Here is a 15,686-nt window from a genome sequence, read left to right on the forward strand (position 1 = left end):
TTACTAAAAATAAAATGAAAAAATATTAATGAGATATATTATTACATGTTACACTAATTTGCTTTGTTACCTATACCACATAGCTAAGGTGTCAATTCATTCATTCATTCATTTTCTACTGCTTATCCTCACAAGAGTCGCGTTGGGTGCTGGAGCCTATCCCAGCTGTCTTCGAGCGAGAGGCGGGGCCCACCCTAGAATGGTGGCCAGCCAATCACAGGGCACATATAGACAAACAACCATTCACACTCACATTCATACCTATGGACAATTTGGAGTCTTTTTGGAATGTGTGAGGAAACCGAAGTACTCGGATAAAACCTATAATCAAAAGTTATCATTTTCATTTCTGTGCTCAGCAGATATGGTCCCATGTAAACTTGTTTTTATTTTATTAGCCATAGCAGTAGTCGTATTACTGTACGGTATTGTTAAACTAGCCGAGACTGCCCCAGAATTAGTCATCTGTGGCCTATTTTTCAATTTTCTTACGTCCCTCATGGGGTTAATAAAGCATAACTACAGTATTTACAGCTGCACTCCACATTATTCAACCCTCATTGCAAATGCCATTCATTTTCACAGTGACTGCAAGTTTGTAAACTTATAAATATAATTTACAAGTAGGGTAGAATCATCCAGAAGGCTACATAAACACCCAGGTATAAGATCAGCATTAATGATAGCCGAACCGCAAATCAAGCCAGTGTCAAAATATTCAATAAAGTTGGTTGTCTCAGTTGTATGTCAGCATGTCGCCGCCCCCCCCCCTGTGTGAGTCACATGACTGTAAACAAGACACACCGTGAAGATTACAGGCGACTGGCAAGCCGTAACTCACCTGATAACATGTTGTCGTTCTTTATGGAAGGAAACTTAAGGGTCATCTCATGTTTGTGTCGATGGATCATCAGATGGTCTTCGGTGGGAAAGCGCTTTTTTTTTGTGCATGATAAAGGAAAAACAAAGATGTGCAAGTATAGAAATTAATATCACGGCGAAAGCTTAGTTAGCTTCCTTTAGCTTTCTCCACAGACTCACCTGAGAACAGCCAGGAGCATTGCAAATGAACGGCCTTTCCAGGTCTGAGTTCATCACAACTTGTCATTAAACTGGAAAAAGGACAAAAAAAAGAAAGACAGGAAGTAAGTGGCGCATGTTTCCTCACCAGCATCCTTGAGGGGGAAAAAAAAAGTACATGTGACATAAAATTATATTGCACAGCTGCAAGGTAATTTCGATAATAAATGTTGTCTACTCACATTTCACTCTTTGTATTATATATTATATTAATTACAATTGGTCGGAGTTTTCAAGGACTGAAAATTACTGCTTCAGTAATGTCTCCTTGTGGGACACCTGACAGGTTAATGTGGAAACAAAGCTTATACGCAATCTGGGAGCGGAGCGCGACTGCTGGCCCGGGAAAATTGTTTTTCCTCTCAATTGTTTCGATAATTTGCCAGTTAGAGTGGAAAAGGGGGCAAATTGGCTAAGGCGGATAAATGTTACACTTAAATGTCGTTTTGGGGGTTTGGGGATTATGTGTTCAAGTTTCATCCACGAAGCGGTCATTTCACTGTCAAGTTCACTTAGTCGGTTCTAATGATGGCAGAAACATGAATGGCAAGTGACAACGCAACATCGCAAGGTACACTTTTGTTTTTAGTAAAACAACAATAAAAATTCGTTTTCTACTGCTTATCCTCACAAGGGTCAAACTAGCTGGTCCGTGATTAGTGAATTCCTGTTTTGTAACATTATTAGAGCACTCTAAACATTAAATAGCACCCCTATAGTCACCTTTACACTTATATTTCCCAATATAGTAGATATTCATTCATTCATTCTCTACCGCTTAATCTCACAAGGGTCGCAGGGGGTGCTGGAACCTATCCCAGCTGTCTTTGAGCGAGAGGCGGGGCACACCCTGGACTGGTCGCCAGCCAATCATTTCTAGTCAGTTCCTGGGTCAAACTGTTTCAGACTGATCATAAAACATGTACAGTTCATCACAGCTAGCTGGTCCTGTTTTGTAACATTATTAGAGCCCTCTAGACATGAAATAGCACCCCTATAGTCACCTTTAAACTTATATTACACAGTATAGTAGATATTCATTCATTCATTCATTCTCTACCGTTTAATCTCACGAGGGTCGCGGGGGTGCTGGAGCCTATCCCAGCTGCCTTCGGGCGAGAGGCGGGGTACACCCTGGACTGGTCGCCAGCCAATCCGATCTAGTCAGTTCCAGGGTCAAACTGTTTCAGACTGATCATAAAACATGTACAGTTCATCACAGCTAGCTGGTCCGTGATGAGTAAATTCCTGTTTTGTAACATTACTAGAGCCCTCTAGACATTAAATAGCACCCCTATAGTCACCTTTACACTTATATTACCCAATATAGTCGATATTCATTCATTCATTCTCTACAGCTTAATCTTACGAGGGTCGCGAGGGTGCTGGAACCTATCCCAGCTGTCTTTGATCGAGAGGCGGGGCACACCCTGGAATGGTCGCCAGCCAATCAGTTCTAGTCAGTTCCAGGGTGTCAGACATGTACAGTTCATCACAGCTAGCTGGTCCGTGATTAGTGAAGTCCTGTTTTGTAACATTATTAGAGCCCTCTAGGCATGAAATAGCACCCCTATATTCACAAATTTAGACTATTTTGACTGATCCTGCAAGACACATAGAGTGATAGTATGTGTAAAAGATTAGAGTGCAATACTACATTTTGTTTACTGAAATTCCACATTTGGTTACTGCAATTCTACATCTTGGTACTGTATATGTTATTGTGTTTTTGACTGTAATTCTACATTTTGTTACTGTATAGGTTATTGTTTTTACACTTATTTTGAACAGCACCTAGGGCGGCAAAGCGGTCCAGTGGTTAGCGCAGACCTCACAGCTAGGAGACAAGGGTTCAATTCCACCCTCTGCCATCTCTGTGTGGAGTTTGCATGTTTTCTCCGGGTACTCTGGTTTCCTCCCACAGGTTAATTGGCGACTCCAAATTGTCCATAGGTATGAATGTGAGTGTGAATGGTTGTTTGTCTATATGTGCCCTGTGATTGGCTGGCCACCAGTCCAGGGTGGACCCCGCCTCTTGCCCAAAGACAGCTGGGATAGGCTCCAGCAATCCCGTGACCCTCACGAGCATAAGCGGTAGAGAATGAATGAATGAATATCTACTATATTGGGTAATATAAGTGTAACGGTGACTATAGGGGTGCTATTTAATGTCTAGAGGGCTCTAATAATGTTACAAAACGGGACCAGCTAGCTGTGATGAACTGTACATGTTTTATGATCAGTCTGAAACAGTTTGACCCTGGAACTGACTAGAACTGATTGGCTGGCCACCAGTCAAGGGTGTACTCCGCCTCTCACCCAAAGACAGCTGGGATAGGCTCCAGCACCGCCCGCGACTTGTGAGGAAAAAGCGGCAGAAAATGAATGAATGAATGGACAGCACCTGCCACTTTTATATTTATATTGTTATTATTTATATTGTTATATTGTTATTTATATTCTTATTTTTACCTTCTACAAAATGCACCAAAGGGTTGCACTCAAATTTCGTTGTATGCAAGTCGATTCTGATTCTGATTCTGAAACGAGTAATTTGCCAAAAAAGTACTGAAATGAGTCTAACAAATCTGTGACAAAGGTTTTATAAACTCCTGTCCTTATGTTGTTGTACGATATATGGCATGTAAAAACAAAAAAAACAATAAATTATAGGTCTACAAATTCAGCGAATCTCTCATCCCTCTGTTCACTTACTGTAATTGAAATGTACACATGACCATCAGCACAAGAATACATTCTGCATTCAGCTAAAAATACATTTATGGCAGAGCATCAGAGGGAAAAACAGCACATGAAAACATTTTAACTGCTTCTCAAGATCAATCCAAGGCCGACATTGTGGCGTTTTTTAAAGGCTCAGAGGCCCCTGGCTGCGTTTAGGAAAAATACAACCTTGACTCGATGCTGCAAATGTGAAACAGCAAAACAGCAAACACGGACTTCTTGGGTAAAGCATCAGCCTTTTAATCTGAGGGTCAAGGGTTCAAGTACCCTGTTCGGGTGGTGTGTTTCAGGGTGGAAAGTGACTATCTCTGAGGATTTATACAAGATAATCTCTGCTTTGGATAAAAAAAAAATGAGGAAATGCTACAAAAGAAAAACAGTCAAATTTCTCCCTTGAGCAGGACTCTCAACTCCCCCAACTTCATGGGGACAAAAGATTGACCTGCCTGCCTTGTAAACACATTACAAAAAATAATTATGGAGGAAAATTCAAACTACTGCACAAAAGCTTCTTTCTTCGAGGACCCATTTCTAATTTCAACTCTTTCCGATCTGTAAAAAGGTTCCACCTGGGATTTTTAACAAGGAGTCTGCATGTATTATTGTACAACATTGGGACTATAGTTAAGTCGGGCTGCCTGAGGCTTCAATCAGGGTGTCAATCATTACAGCCGCAAAGTCATGTGTACTATGTGTAAAATATCAGCACTTTGGTAATGTGGTAATGGTAATGTAATTTTTTATTGTCTAATTTTATTGTTTTTGTATGAAGTCACACCCTGAAGTTTCATTGCTTTTGGGCTAATTTAGGGGCGAACTCAGCATCTGTTGATGGGCTCCCATTGTCAACTTGTTAAGAAGGCAAGGTGAGGAGCGGGGAGTAGCGAAGAGGAGACGTGAAAATAGGGGTGCTCTGCCACAATGTAATGAATTTCAATAAAAATACCTGTAAGTGAAGGCTTTCCTGAGCAATTTTTAGGTAAAATTAAAAAAGATGCACGGTGGTCGAGTGGTTAGCGCACATACCTCACAGCTAAGAGACAAGGGTTCAATTCCACCCTTGGCCATCTCTGTGTGGAGTTTGCATGTTCTCCCCGTGCATGCGTGGGTCCATAGCTATGAATGTGAGTGTGAATGGTTGTTTGCCTACATGTGCCCTGTGATTGGCTGGCCACCAGTCCAGGATGTACCCTGCCTCTTGCCCGAAGACAGCTGTGATAGGCTCCAGCACCCTCCGCAACCCTTGTGAGGATAAGCGGTAGAAAATGAATGAATGAATGAACATACAGGCTGCATGGCGGACGAGTGGTTAGCGCGCAGGCCTCACAGCTAGGAGACCCGAGTTCAATTCCACCCTCGGCTATCTCTGTGTGGAGTTTGCATGTTCTCCCCGTGCATGCGTGGGTTTTCTCCGCGTAATCCGGTTTCCTCCCACATTCCAAAAACATGCTAGGTTAATTAGCGACTCCAAATTGTCCATAGGTATGAATGTGAGTGTGAATGGTTGTTTGTCTATATGTGCCCTGTGATTGGCTGGCCACCACTGTGACAGCTGGGATAGGCTCCAGCACCCTCCGCGACCCTTGTGAGGAAAAGCGGTACAAAATGAATGAATACAAAAGATTAATTAGATCAATTAATTACAGATCATAGTTAATTCATGTCTAATCTCACTGTGCCGAACTAGGGTGTGATTTCCTTCTTTCTAGCTGAGCATTTGTGATGTAACCTGTTCTATGGTAGGATATCTCCACGGAGCCTGGGTAGCTCAGTCGGTAGAGCATCAGACTTTTAATCTGGGGGTCCCAGTTCAGGCAATATGACTTGTAAGGCAGTAGTAACCTCCCATGACCTGAACTGTGTCATTTAAGGGCGTAATCATAAGTAACAATAAAGTCCACCATGTTTGGTAGGTGTGAGGGTGCTGCCATTTTCTGAAGTTTGTTGACCTTTTCCTTTGGCGGAATTGGAAGAAGAGGCCATGGGACACGGCACGATTAGCCATGCACGCCCAACATAGACGAATCATTATTATAATGCAGTTCCTCCTTGTAAGGTCATGAGAAATAATGACAGATAAATAGAAAGACTGAAAATGGCACGTTCCCTCAGTGTACATTTCCTCTCACAAATAATTAATGACAGTCGCCACCTTGCTCAAGAGCAATTATCAGAACAACTCAAAACAATTTGAGGAAAATTGCAGTAATATAGCTTTGCATAATTGAGGCGTATGAAGACATAGACTTCAAACCTGTTGAGTTAATAAGAGTCAAAATACGTTCCGGAAAATCAACTGTATTGTATTCATTGTGCCGTACTTGAGAGCCGTTCGGTTCTCAGAGTGACCCCCCAGGGGTCCGAGAGCTACAGTTTGGGGTCTGCAGAATGTTTATTTTACACTAAATGAATTCAGTTATGGCATATTCTTAAAAAGGTGCATAGTAGCTATGAATAGGAACCACTAAGTTCGACCCTCTAAGGGGCTGCTTGGGAACTAAAGTCCCAAGTCTAAAGTCACATTCACACTAGGCCAACCTAAAGTCTGGCATGTTTGGCTCGTGTGTGAATCCGGGTTCTGATCATAAAAAGTCGTCCAACGCATGAATTGCGTGTTATTATTATTGTTGGTGCACTGAGTCGGATCTTTCAACTATATTAACAAGTATACGGAATATTATACAACACTGATAAATACATGTTTTATACAACCAACATTAATTCCACACAACACATTTATGATTATTTCACCAACACCAGATGTCACGTGTACGCTACTTAGCAAATATGCCTTTTTTTTTTAATGACTACAGACTATTTCCTCAAGCACAGTCAAAACACTCAAATATTGTGTTATGCTAAGCAGTGCTGTTTTTCCCCCAACAAGCTGTACTTCATGACCAAGCCTGCAGAACAGGGTCTGGACAGGGTCTCTCTGTCAGAGTACCAACTGGTCTCTCTTTCTGTCACTGGGTCGCCGTGGGCCCCCTGAAAAACTCAGCTGGTCCGACTTTGACACAACAAACAAACTGAGCTGAAGATGACAAGTTTCTGGTTTTTCCATTCTAACCTGTTTCTGCTTTTTGTCAAGCTCATTTGTCATATTAACTACTGTGGAAAACAAAACTAAAAAAAAAAAACGGGTATCTCGAGCTGAAACATTTGTCTTTCTGTATGTATTTCAAATAGACCTTTTGCACATTTGTTAGGAAATTCAAACCATATGAGGCTTAAAATGTGTAATCATTAATTCTGTATATTACCCAATGCCTCTCACACTCCACATAATCAGCGTTAAATATCCTTTGCTCAGAAAAAAAGCACTTGGCTCTAATTTGATATAGATGTTTGAATTTAGCAAAAGGAAATTTGGTTACACTTTGCATTAACTATAACCTGATGTCTGCACAAAAGGGGGAAGGATTAAGGGTCCCGAGTTCAATTTCAAGAAAAAGTAAAAGGAATGAATTCTCCGGGTTGAGCGCATATTTGAATTTCAACAGCACATCAAGGGAATGAGTGGCTGGGGTGCAAAAAAAAAAGGCGTACGGGGTTAAAGCAAGCAAAAACATGCACAGCAATTCAAACCCCCAGTTCCCCAACAGTCGGGGGCCTTTGACAGCACAGGTTCAAGGTAGGATCACAGAAATCCCCGAGGCGGGAAACGTGGTCTTCTTCGACAATGTCTGCCCGGAAACCTCAGTTCTCGGACTCAGACAAAGACAATGACTAAGTCTACACCTGAGTTTTTGGTGCCTTCTGGTCTTCTATACCGCCGACAACTGAATGTTTAAAACTATTGACTCAACTATGGGCTGATGACATTTGACCTCGCCCTACATTTAGGCCGTAATTAGGAGAGGATGGTTTTACATTAGACACATGTAACAACCATCAAGAAATAAGCGGACGGACTCAGGGTCACGTTTCAACCTGCAGCTGGACAATCATCAAGTTGATGACTTGACGTGAGAAGTATGCCAACAATTAGTTCTGCATTAAGAATAAGTGCGGTTTTCGATATGTAACAGTAGGTTGAATTTGTGGTATTTTACATATGGGGGAAATTGAAATGTTATTATTAAAAATACCACACTGAAATAAGATACTTAATTCATTCAAGAGCATGTGTTTTCCCAGGGTGAATATACGGGTGGTCTTATACTCGAGAGATTTATACATGCAAACCAGGGGGGGTAGCTCCAATGCAACTTCTCCCGGAGGGAGTCAGAGGTTTTTTTCCTGTCACTCACACATGGCAGGGACTTAAAGCCATGACCCGGCGACGTTAGGGTTGGAAGAGGAGGTTCTCAAAGGTTGTTAGCATGTTAGCAGAATCTGAGTTATGATGTGAATTTCAAAATAATGGTCGTCACTGAAATAGAGTCATTAAAGAACTGTTGAATTGTTCAGAATTTCGTATTGTTCCTAATGTGTTTGAATGGAGCATAAAACTAAGAAAATGACTTGTCTGTATTATATTATCTGACAGGAGGCCATACTTTGAAAACCTAGCGGGGGTAGACTTGGAAACACCCTGAAGAAGAGCCTGGATAGCTCAGTCGGTAGAGCATCAGACTTTTAATCTGAGGGTCCAGGGTTCAAGTCCCTGTTCAGGCGTGATGCTTTTAGTCGTGTAGTGACTTAGTAATCGATGGATTGTTGATGAATTGTTGTTCGCAAGGCATAATATGGCGAGGTTCAAGGTACTTAATTAACTAAATCAATCCCAGCCATTTTTCAAAAGTCGTCCCTCTCGGTGCCGACCATTTTTTTAAATGATTTTGACATATATTTCAAGGCACACAGACTATTGCGTTCTTGGGAAATATCAGTGCTTCTCAGTTATTTTCTGTCATGGCCCCTAAAGGACAGAATTATTTTCGCGCGGTCTAATTTGAAATAATGGAGAAACTGATCTTATTTATATTTGTTTATCTGTACTGTACAAACTGAACTTGAAAATGAAAGCAGGAAAATGCAACAAAATGGAGAGCATACAAGCGTATTCAAGAGTCAAACTGTATGTTGGGTACTTGTATGTATTTCAATGGCAAAGATGAATGCCAAGCTCATATCAAATCTTCTACTTCTACCAACTTTTGGTCATTTTTTCGGCTCAAAACTGCGCTCTTTGACTGTGGAGTTGCATCTTTGTGCCCTCTAGCGCTAAAAAAAAAAATGTATGAGCTGCTTACTGCTTTTTGATTTCTATTGAAATGCTACATAAATAATTTTTGCACAAAACATCAAAACAGAGCAGGCATATTGAGATATTTTGTAATAGTTTGTTGTAGCATTGCTGTCTTTGTATTAAAAATAACTGGAAATATTTTATACTAGATCCCACTTTTCGCGACTACCAGAATCCATAATTGAGATGACCATAAAAATTAAAAAAAAAATTAAAAATCCTCCAAACACACTTAATGTTAACATTCTCCTCCATCTACAGATCAACATTTGCAATAAAAGTGACAAATACACAGTGCTGAATCGTGAATACGTGGGCATCCACTGTACTTTAGGATGCTAACTCATGCTCAAAGGTACTCCAAAAGTACTGATTCAGACACAGTAATATTGTCCATCCATGCATCTTCTATACTGCTTATCCTCACTTGGGACGCAGGGGTCTCAGCTGACCGGATACACCTTGAAGTGGTCAACTTAGAGTTGCCAATTAACAGTAATATTGTAATATTAATCAAAAACACATTTAAATGACAGTTTTCAGTCACGGTTTTCCCTATAACACAGGACCAAACTCCCCCAACTGCTTGTCTGGAAATCAAGACAAAGTGAACACGTTTAGGTTGTGCACTTAAAGTAAACATAACAATAAATGGAGTACTAAGTCATGTTCTATAATAAATGACAATTAAATATATGACTCAGCAGCAGTTTTCTCTCATAAATGTGATTTTTTTTTTATAGGAGTATGCATCCCAGAAGCAAAGTCATCCATACGCTGCTCTCTCAAATGTAAGAAGTCTGCTAAGTGCTGAATAAATAATGGTGTCATCAAGCTTAAAGCTTTTATATGAGGCGTTTGATTACTATAAATAATTAAAAAGGGGACACACATATCCATCTATACAATCATTTATTACAGCAGCATGCACCGGGACACAAGTGCTTATTGATAGAGTGTCACATAAACGTAATGACACCGGGGAGTAATCAAATAATGTGTTTTATTATTTTTTTTTTGTTGTTGCTAAAACCTCCCTAGCACAACCTTGCTCAAAGTAAACCACCAACAACCTCAAATATCGACGGAGCTGCAGAATGACGTCATGATGTTCATAACGCTAATCAAAAGATAAAGAGGGCGTGTATTTATTGCAAAAAACAAGCATCGCTGTGTTTCTTTCGAAATGCTGGGAGTCCTTTAGTAGCGGACAAGAAGGTACGGGCCCCCCGGGAACCTACACCGGCTCTGCCTATCCCGAAACGGGACGGGCATGACAACGTCTACCGCGGCGTGAACAGTAAAGTATCCGATACAATAAAATACGTGCAATTATCTTTTTTTTTTTGCAAACTTAACAGTTAACAGACAGGACACCGGAGTCAGACGTCTGCAGCAAGTGACATTTAAATCCCAAGTAACGTGCATCAGTTAGAATAAAGCAACGAAAAGGAAACAAGCTGTTGCATTTTTTTTTAAAAAGTAGCCCGGGATGGCGCCCGGCTGCACGGCTGCATGCACTCTCTCCCCCCTGCCGAGGCTTTTTCAACTCACCAAACAAGTGTAGAAAATGTGAAGCAGCCTCTCGGAAGAAACCACGTTGGACTGAGGAAAGATTACAATACGTTCTATTTAGAGAAGCATCACGTCACCTCCCCGGGTGACGTCACGTGGGATTCCTGAAGTTCTAAATCATTGCGGTCCGCTAGGAGGCGGTGACATGGGCGGGGCTTGGAAAGTACACACACACACACACACACCCAGAGAGGGAGGGCCCCGAGACGGAGTGGGTGTGGTCCACGACTAGAGCTCCTGTACCAGCCAATTATGCATGATGCAAATAGTGGCACTGGAATTGGACTAAACTGTGTGGAATAGTTAGAATCACAGTCTCTGTTCTCTTAATTAGTTGGGATTGTATAGTTAATTAATATGGCCAAGTAATGTAATCTAACTTTAATGGTGTATATTAAAAAAAAAACAGCCTAATCCTAATGCCTCCTAGTCTTACACGTAATTGGCTCCAATAAGATCGGGATGTCCAAAGCCATTTTCAACCCAAAAAAATTATATTAATTTTTACTAATATATATATTTTTATATTATTTTTTTAGAATATTTTTACTAAAAATAAAATGAAAAATATTAATTATAACATATATTATTACATGTTACACTAATTTGTTTTGTTACCTATATCACATAGCTAAGGTGCCAATTCATTCATTCATTTTCTACCGCTTATCCTCACGAGGGTCGCAGGGGATGCTGGAGCCTATCCCAGCTGTCTTTGGGCAAGACCCTAGAATGGTGGCCAGCCAATCACAGGGCACATATAGACAAACAACCATTCACACTCATATTCATACCTATGGACAATTTGGAGTCGCTAATTAACCTAGCATGTTTATGGAATGTGGGAGGAAACCGGAGTACCCGGAGAAAACCCACGCATGCACGGGGAGAACATGCAAACTGGAATTGAACTCGGGTCTCCTAGCTGTGAGGCCTGCGTGCTAACCACTCCTCCGCCATGCAGCCGCTAAGGTGTCAATGTTTTTGCAAATATAGCTTAGCATACATTGGCTTACCTTGGACTTGGACTGGTTACAATATTCTTCAAGACCCAAGTGAACTCGAACCTATCCTAGCCGACTTTGGGCGAGAGACAGCGTACACCCTGGGCTGGTCACCTGTCAATCACACAACACATATAAACAAACATCAATATGGAAACAATAGTACCCAAAGAAAACCCATTCAGCAAGAACATGTAAACTCCACACAGGGTCCAATTAAAATTTTAACCAAATATTGCAATACTTGGAAGTACAACCCAATATTAGTGATGATGTCATGTGACACCTTAGCAGATCTTGTATGTTGAAGGGTGTGGATGAAGACACCAATGCCCTTAGCCATGCCTGTATGGAATACAACCAAATTAGCCTTTGGCCAAAAACATTGGCATCTCTGACATGCTAGTATGTTTGGCAATGACTTTAGATCTGTGACTGTCTGGCTAGGTTTTGGAACCCAACACTGGCACTAGAGTATTACTTTGACAATATTTTATGTACTGAAAACAAAGTGAAAACAGAGCTACATTTGTACCTCTACTTGGTACATTAGCTTTAGCAACATTCGACTGCACCTTAAAGGGGACCTGTTAAGCTAATTTTTTGGCCCTTTGTATTAAGTTGTGGACACCTATAGAGCAGCTCCACGCAATAAAAAATACCTAAAAAAAAACCTAGAAAGCTTTCTAGGTCTTCCAGAATCTGCACCTATTCCAGCTGTATTTCAAGTTGGCTTTCCAAAACATTCATTTTCTACCGCTTTTTCCTCACGAGGGTCGCGGGGGTGCTTGAGCCTATCCCAGCTGTCTTTGGGCAAGAGGCGGGGTACACCCTGGACTGGTGGCCAGCCAATCACAGGGCACATACAGACAAACAACCATTCACACTCACATTCATACCTATGGACAATTTGGAGTGGTCAATTAACCTAGCATGTTTTTGGAATGTGGGAGGAAACCGGAGTACCCGGAGAAAACCCACGCATGCACGGGGAGAACATGCAAACTCCACATGCTAACACAGTGAAATCGGGAATGCCCATATAAGGAAGTGCGACCACTGTGATGTCAAAGGGAGCTGGCGTTAGAAAAAACTCTTTGAAATGTAGCATTCAGAGCCAAGTGCTCACTTCCAAATGTGGACACCTCATTATGTGAAACTTTAGCATGGTTTAACTCGATAATACAACATTATAACAACATTTATAGGTCAGAATAAGTGAAAAAAAAAACATAATAGGTCCCCTTTAAGACGCTTAAATGGACGGAGTTGGTATGGTTGCTGCAGAGATGGCAGTTCAATTACCAAACCTATAATTCTTAAGATGATATAATAACACTACCTTTATATTACACAGTTGGATTACGCATTTATTTGAATAAAAACGTCTACAGACTTTTTCCATGTAATCACAGATTCTTCGCCTTGAAACCAAGTGCGGTTGCTCCACACCGTTTTAATGTGCGCCTTATGCAGCGCATAAGAAGAGATTTAAAGGGCTACTGAGTACCAGCCATTTATTTTGTCCCTGTGGTGCCAACTGGCTGTGATTTCTGGGGGTCCACAGACACTGCTAGCGAAGCCACAGCCCGGCTCCTGGGATTAATGACTCCTCACACACATTGAGAGATGTTTACCACTTGCCTGCGACCACTCGGCTAAGAGCACTGTCACCAAAACAATAACGCAGTCTGAAAAGCCCTCATAACTCAAGAGCTCCTCCGCCTGTGTCTTTTAACCAGAGCTTTAATCAACGTTTATGACATCCTTTTGTCTCTTTATTGCCAATATATTACCCAACCAGTCCAAACATTATGTTCTTAGAGAAGCAGACTATTAAGGCAGGAAAGCACCGATGCGGTTTGGGTCAGTGACCCACACTAAAGTCGATTTGATCTATATTATACTAAACCTTTTATTATTATGCCTTTGCGCAACACTTACGAGCATGTTCACCTTGGAAGGCATTGAGAGTGTTGCAGGAAGTGCAAAAGGTTAAGGGATCTATAAAGGCATTAAACATCAACAGTAGCTGTTGTAGATGATTCGATATTTGTGCTCGGACTTCAGCAGTGCAGGTTTTGTCTGAAGGGAAGGAAAATGTAACATGGAGCTGCCTGTCTTCATGGTTCTGTGGATTTATTTACGGTCCTATTCAATGTGCTTACCGCAGATCCATCCATGTTCAAGATCCGAAGCATTTCAGATGATTTTCTGAGCATTTTTAGGCATTTTATTGAGTATTGAGTTGAGTATTGAGTTGTAGACTCCTATAGAGCAGCTACACACAATAACCAGCACTGAAAGCTTTCTCGTTCTTCCATAATCTGCACCTATTCAGCTGTATTTTGTTGAATTTTGTGTATTTTCATCAAAGAACTTTTGCTAAAATTTTGGGCTCAGTTTTCGAGCAGCATTGCACGTAACAAAATCGCTAAATCCGAGTACCCAAATAAAGCGTCCTATGCGCTGCTGACTCACTAAATAACCCCCCACGGGGCCAAAGACAGCCGCATTGATAAAGAAGGTGAAAAGCACTACTGAATTCGATTTCCCCAGGGTGCACATGAAGTCAGTCTTTATTTTTCTACTTTGTTGTGGAAAAATGACTACTTTCTTTTACCAATATTTTGACTTCTTTGTCATAGATGAATATTTAATTATTGGTAAAATATTATAGTAATATAATAATAATTATACTCATACTGTCATACATACTGTCATATTATGACATATGACTTTATTTAGATTTTTGTTGTTTTCAGGGCTGCACGGCGGTCGAGTGGTTAGCGCGCAATCCTCACAGCTAGGAGACCCAAGTTCGATTCCAACCTCGGGCATGTCTGTGTGGAGTTTGCATGTCCTCCCTGTGCATGCGTGGGATTTCTCCGCGTATTCCGGTTTCCTCCCACATTCCAAAAACATGCTAGGTTAATTGGCGACTCCAAATTGTCCATAGGTATGAATGTGAGTGTGAATGGTTGTTTGTCTATATGTGCCCTGTGATTGGCTGCATGGCCACCAGTCCAGGGTGTACCCCGCCTCTCGCCTGAAGACAGCTGGGATAGGCTCCAGCACCCCCAAGACCCTTACTCTATTGACTAATATTGCTATAGAAATATTGCTATACTACTTTTGTGACAATTATATATAAACAGTTATGCCAATGTGAAAGTGAAGCTATTATACACTACAAATGTTATCCTTGACACTTTTAATGACTTTTATGAGCCCCTATTTTTCACCAGTTCCAACAGATATTGCAATGTAAGAGATTTATCAGTAATAGATTATTGCTATTGTGGGCGTTGTGACACCACCTCAAATGAAAGCCAATTTAATAACAAAACAGAGAAAATGATCACATATAAAACGATGAAATATGGATTGCCTTGCTTTTGTGTTTAATTGAAGTTCAAATAACCTATTCAAGTAAATCCCGTTTACTGGAAATAACAAATACATCTATTACCTCAGCTGCATTTATGAGCAAATTGAAAACCAGTGATTGGTTGCAGCGCTACTCAGCAGTAACAGCCATAAATAAATGATGCCAACATTACAACCAGAGGCTGTCAACCTTGAGTGCACAAAACAGCTTTCACCCAAGTGCTCAACAAGCCTAAAATGCATTCTACTGGCCCTCTGATGGCTTTCAGAAAACAAACAAAACTTCAGCGTCAAAATGTAAATTAGAACGAAGTCACGTTAAGCAGTTCAGTCGTGAAGCGTGGTTTTTACTTGCACGACACTGCCCCACTGTGGCTGTTGTTTTACATTGCATCCTTATTAGGTTCTCAACTCTAATCGAATACTTTTTTATAATTAGCTTAGACATGGTGATAGTAATGGTTTACTTTATTTCAAACATGCTTAACAAATTACAACAATAAGGATTATTTGCGTAATTCAAAATGCCTGAAACGAGTATATAATATATAAGTGTTTCAACATAAGTTTGTGATTTAAGTATGCTTTTATAATTATTTCCCCACGTCGCCACACATTGATGCAAAACTACTCTTGAGATTATTTTACTTGTTTCCGGACACCGCTTTTGTTGTGAAGGCTAGCCACTTTACTTCCGG

The 15,686-nt window shown here is 40.9% G+C and overlaps 1 protein-coding gene and 1 non-coding gene across 4 annotated transcripts in view; one reads left to right on the top strand and one right to left on the bottom strand.

Annotated features, from left to right (window-relative positions):
- The window catches only part of creb5b (cAMP responsive element binding protein 5b), a 71,178-nt gene extending 59,518 nt beyond the window's left edge, over positions 1 to 11,660 (bottom strand). For 2 of the 3 annotated variants that reach the window (XR_013630191.1, XM_058085598.2), the window contains exons 1-3: positions 10,574 to 10,679; positions 1,042 to 1,112; positions 842 to 935 (exon numbers count right to left, since the gene is read on the bottom strand). Coding sequence is in view for 2 of the 3 variants with exons in the window: in XM_058085598.2 (XP_057941581.2) it covers positions 842 to 935; positions 1,042 to 1,095 (148 nt within the window). In the remaining variant the exon portion in view is untranslated. Of the gene's footprint in view, positions 1 to 841; positions 936 to 1,041; positions 1,113 to 10,573; positions 10,680 to 11,610 lie in introns of those variants that run through there. The other variant, XM_078798118.1, reaches the window with a different exon arrangement.
- On the top strand, positions 8,373 to 8,445 carry trnak-uuu (transfer RNA lysine (anticodon UUU)). The gene has a single exon. It is a non-coding gene; the product is annotated as a tRNA-Lys (tRNA).
- Positions 11,661 to 15,686: the final 4,026 nt, after the last annotated feature.

The sequence above is a fragment of the Doryrhamphus excisus genome, linkage group LG17 (assembly GCF_037039965.1).
Source record: "Doryrhamphus excisus strain RoL-2023G ecotype Guam linkage group LG17, RoL_Dexc_Guam_v1.1, whole genome shotgun sequence".
NCBI lineage: Eukaryota > Metazoa > Chordata > Actinopteri > Syngnathiformes > Syngnathidae > Doryrhamphus > Doryrhamphus excisus.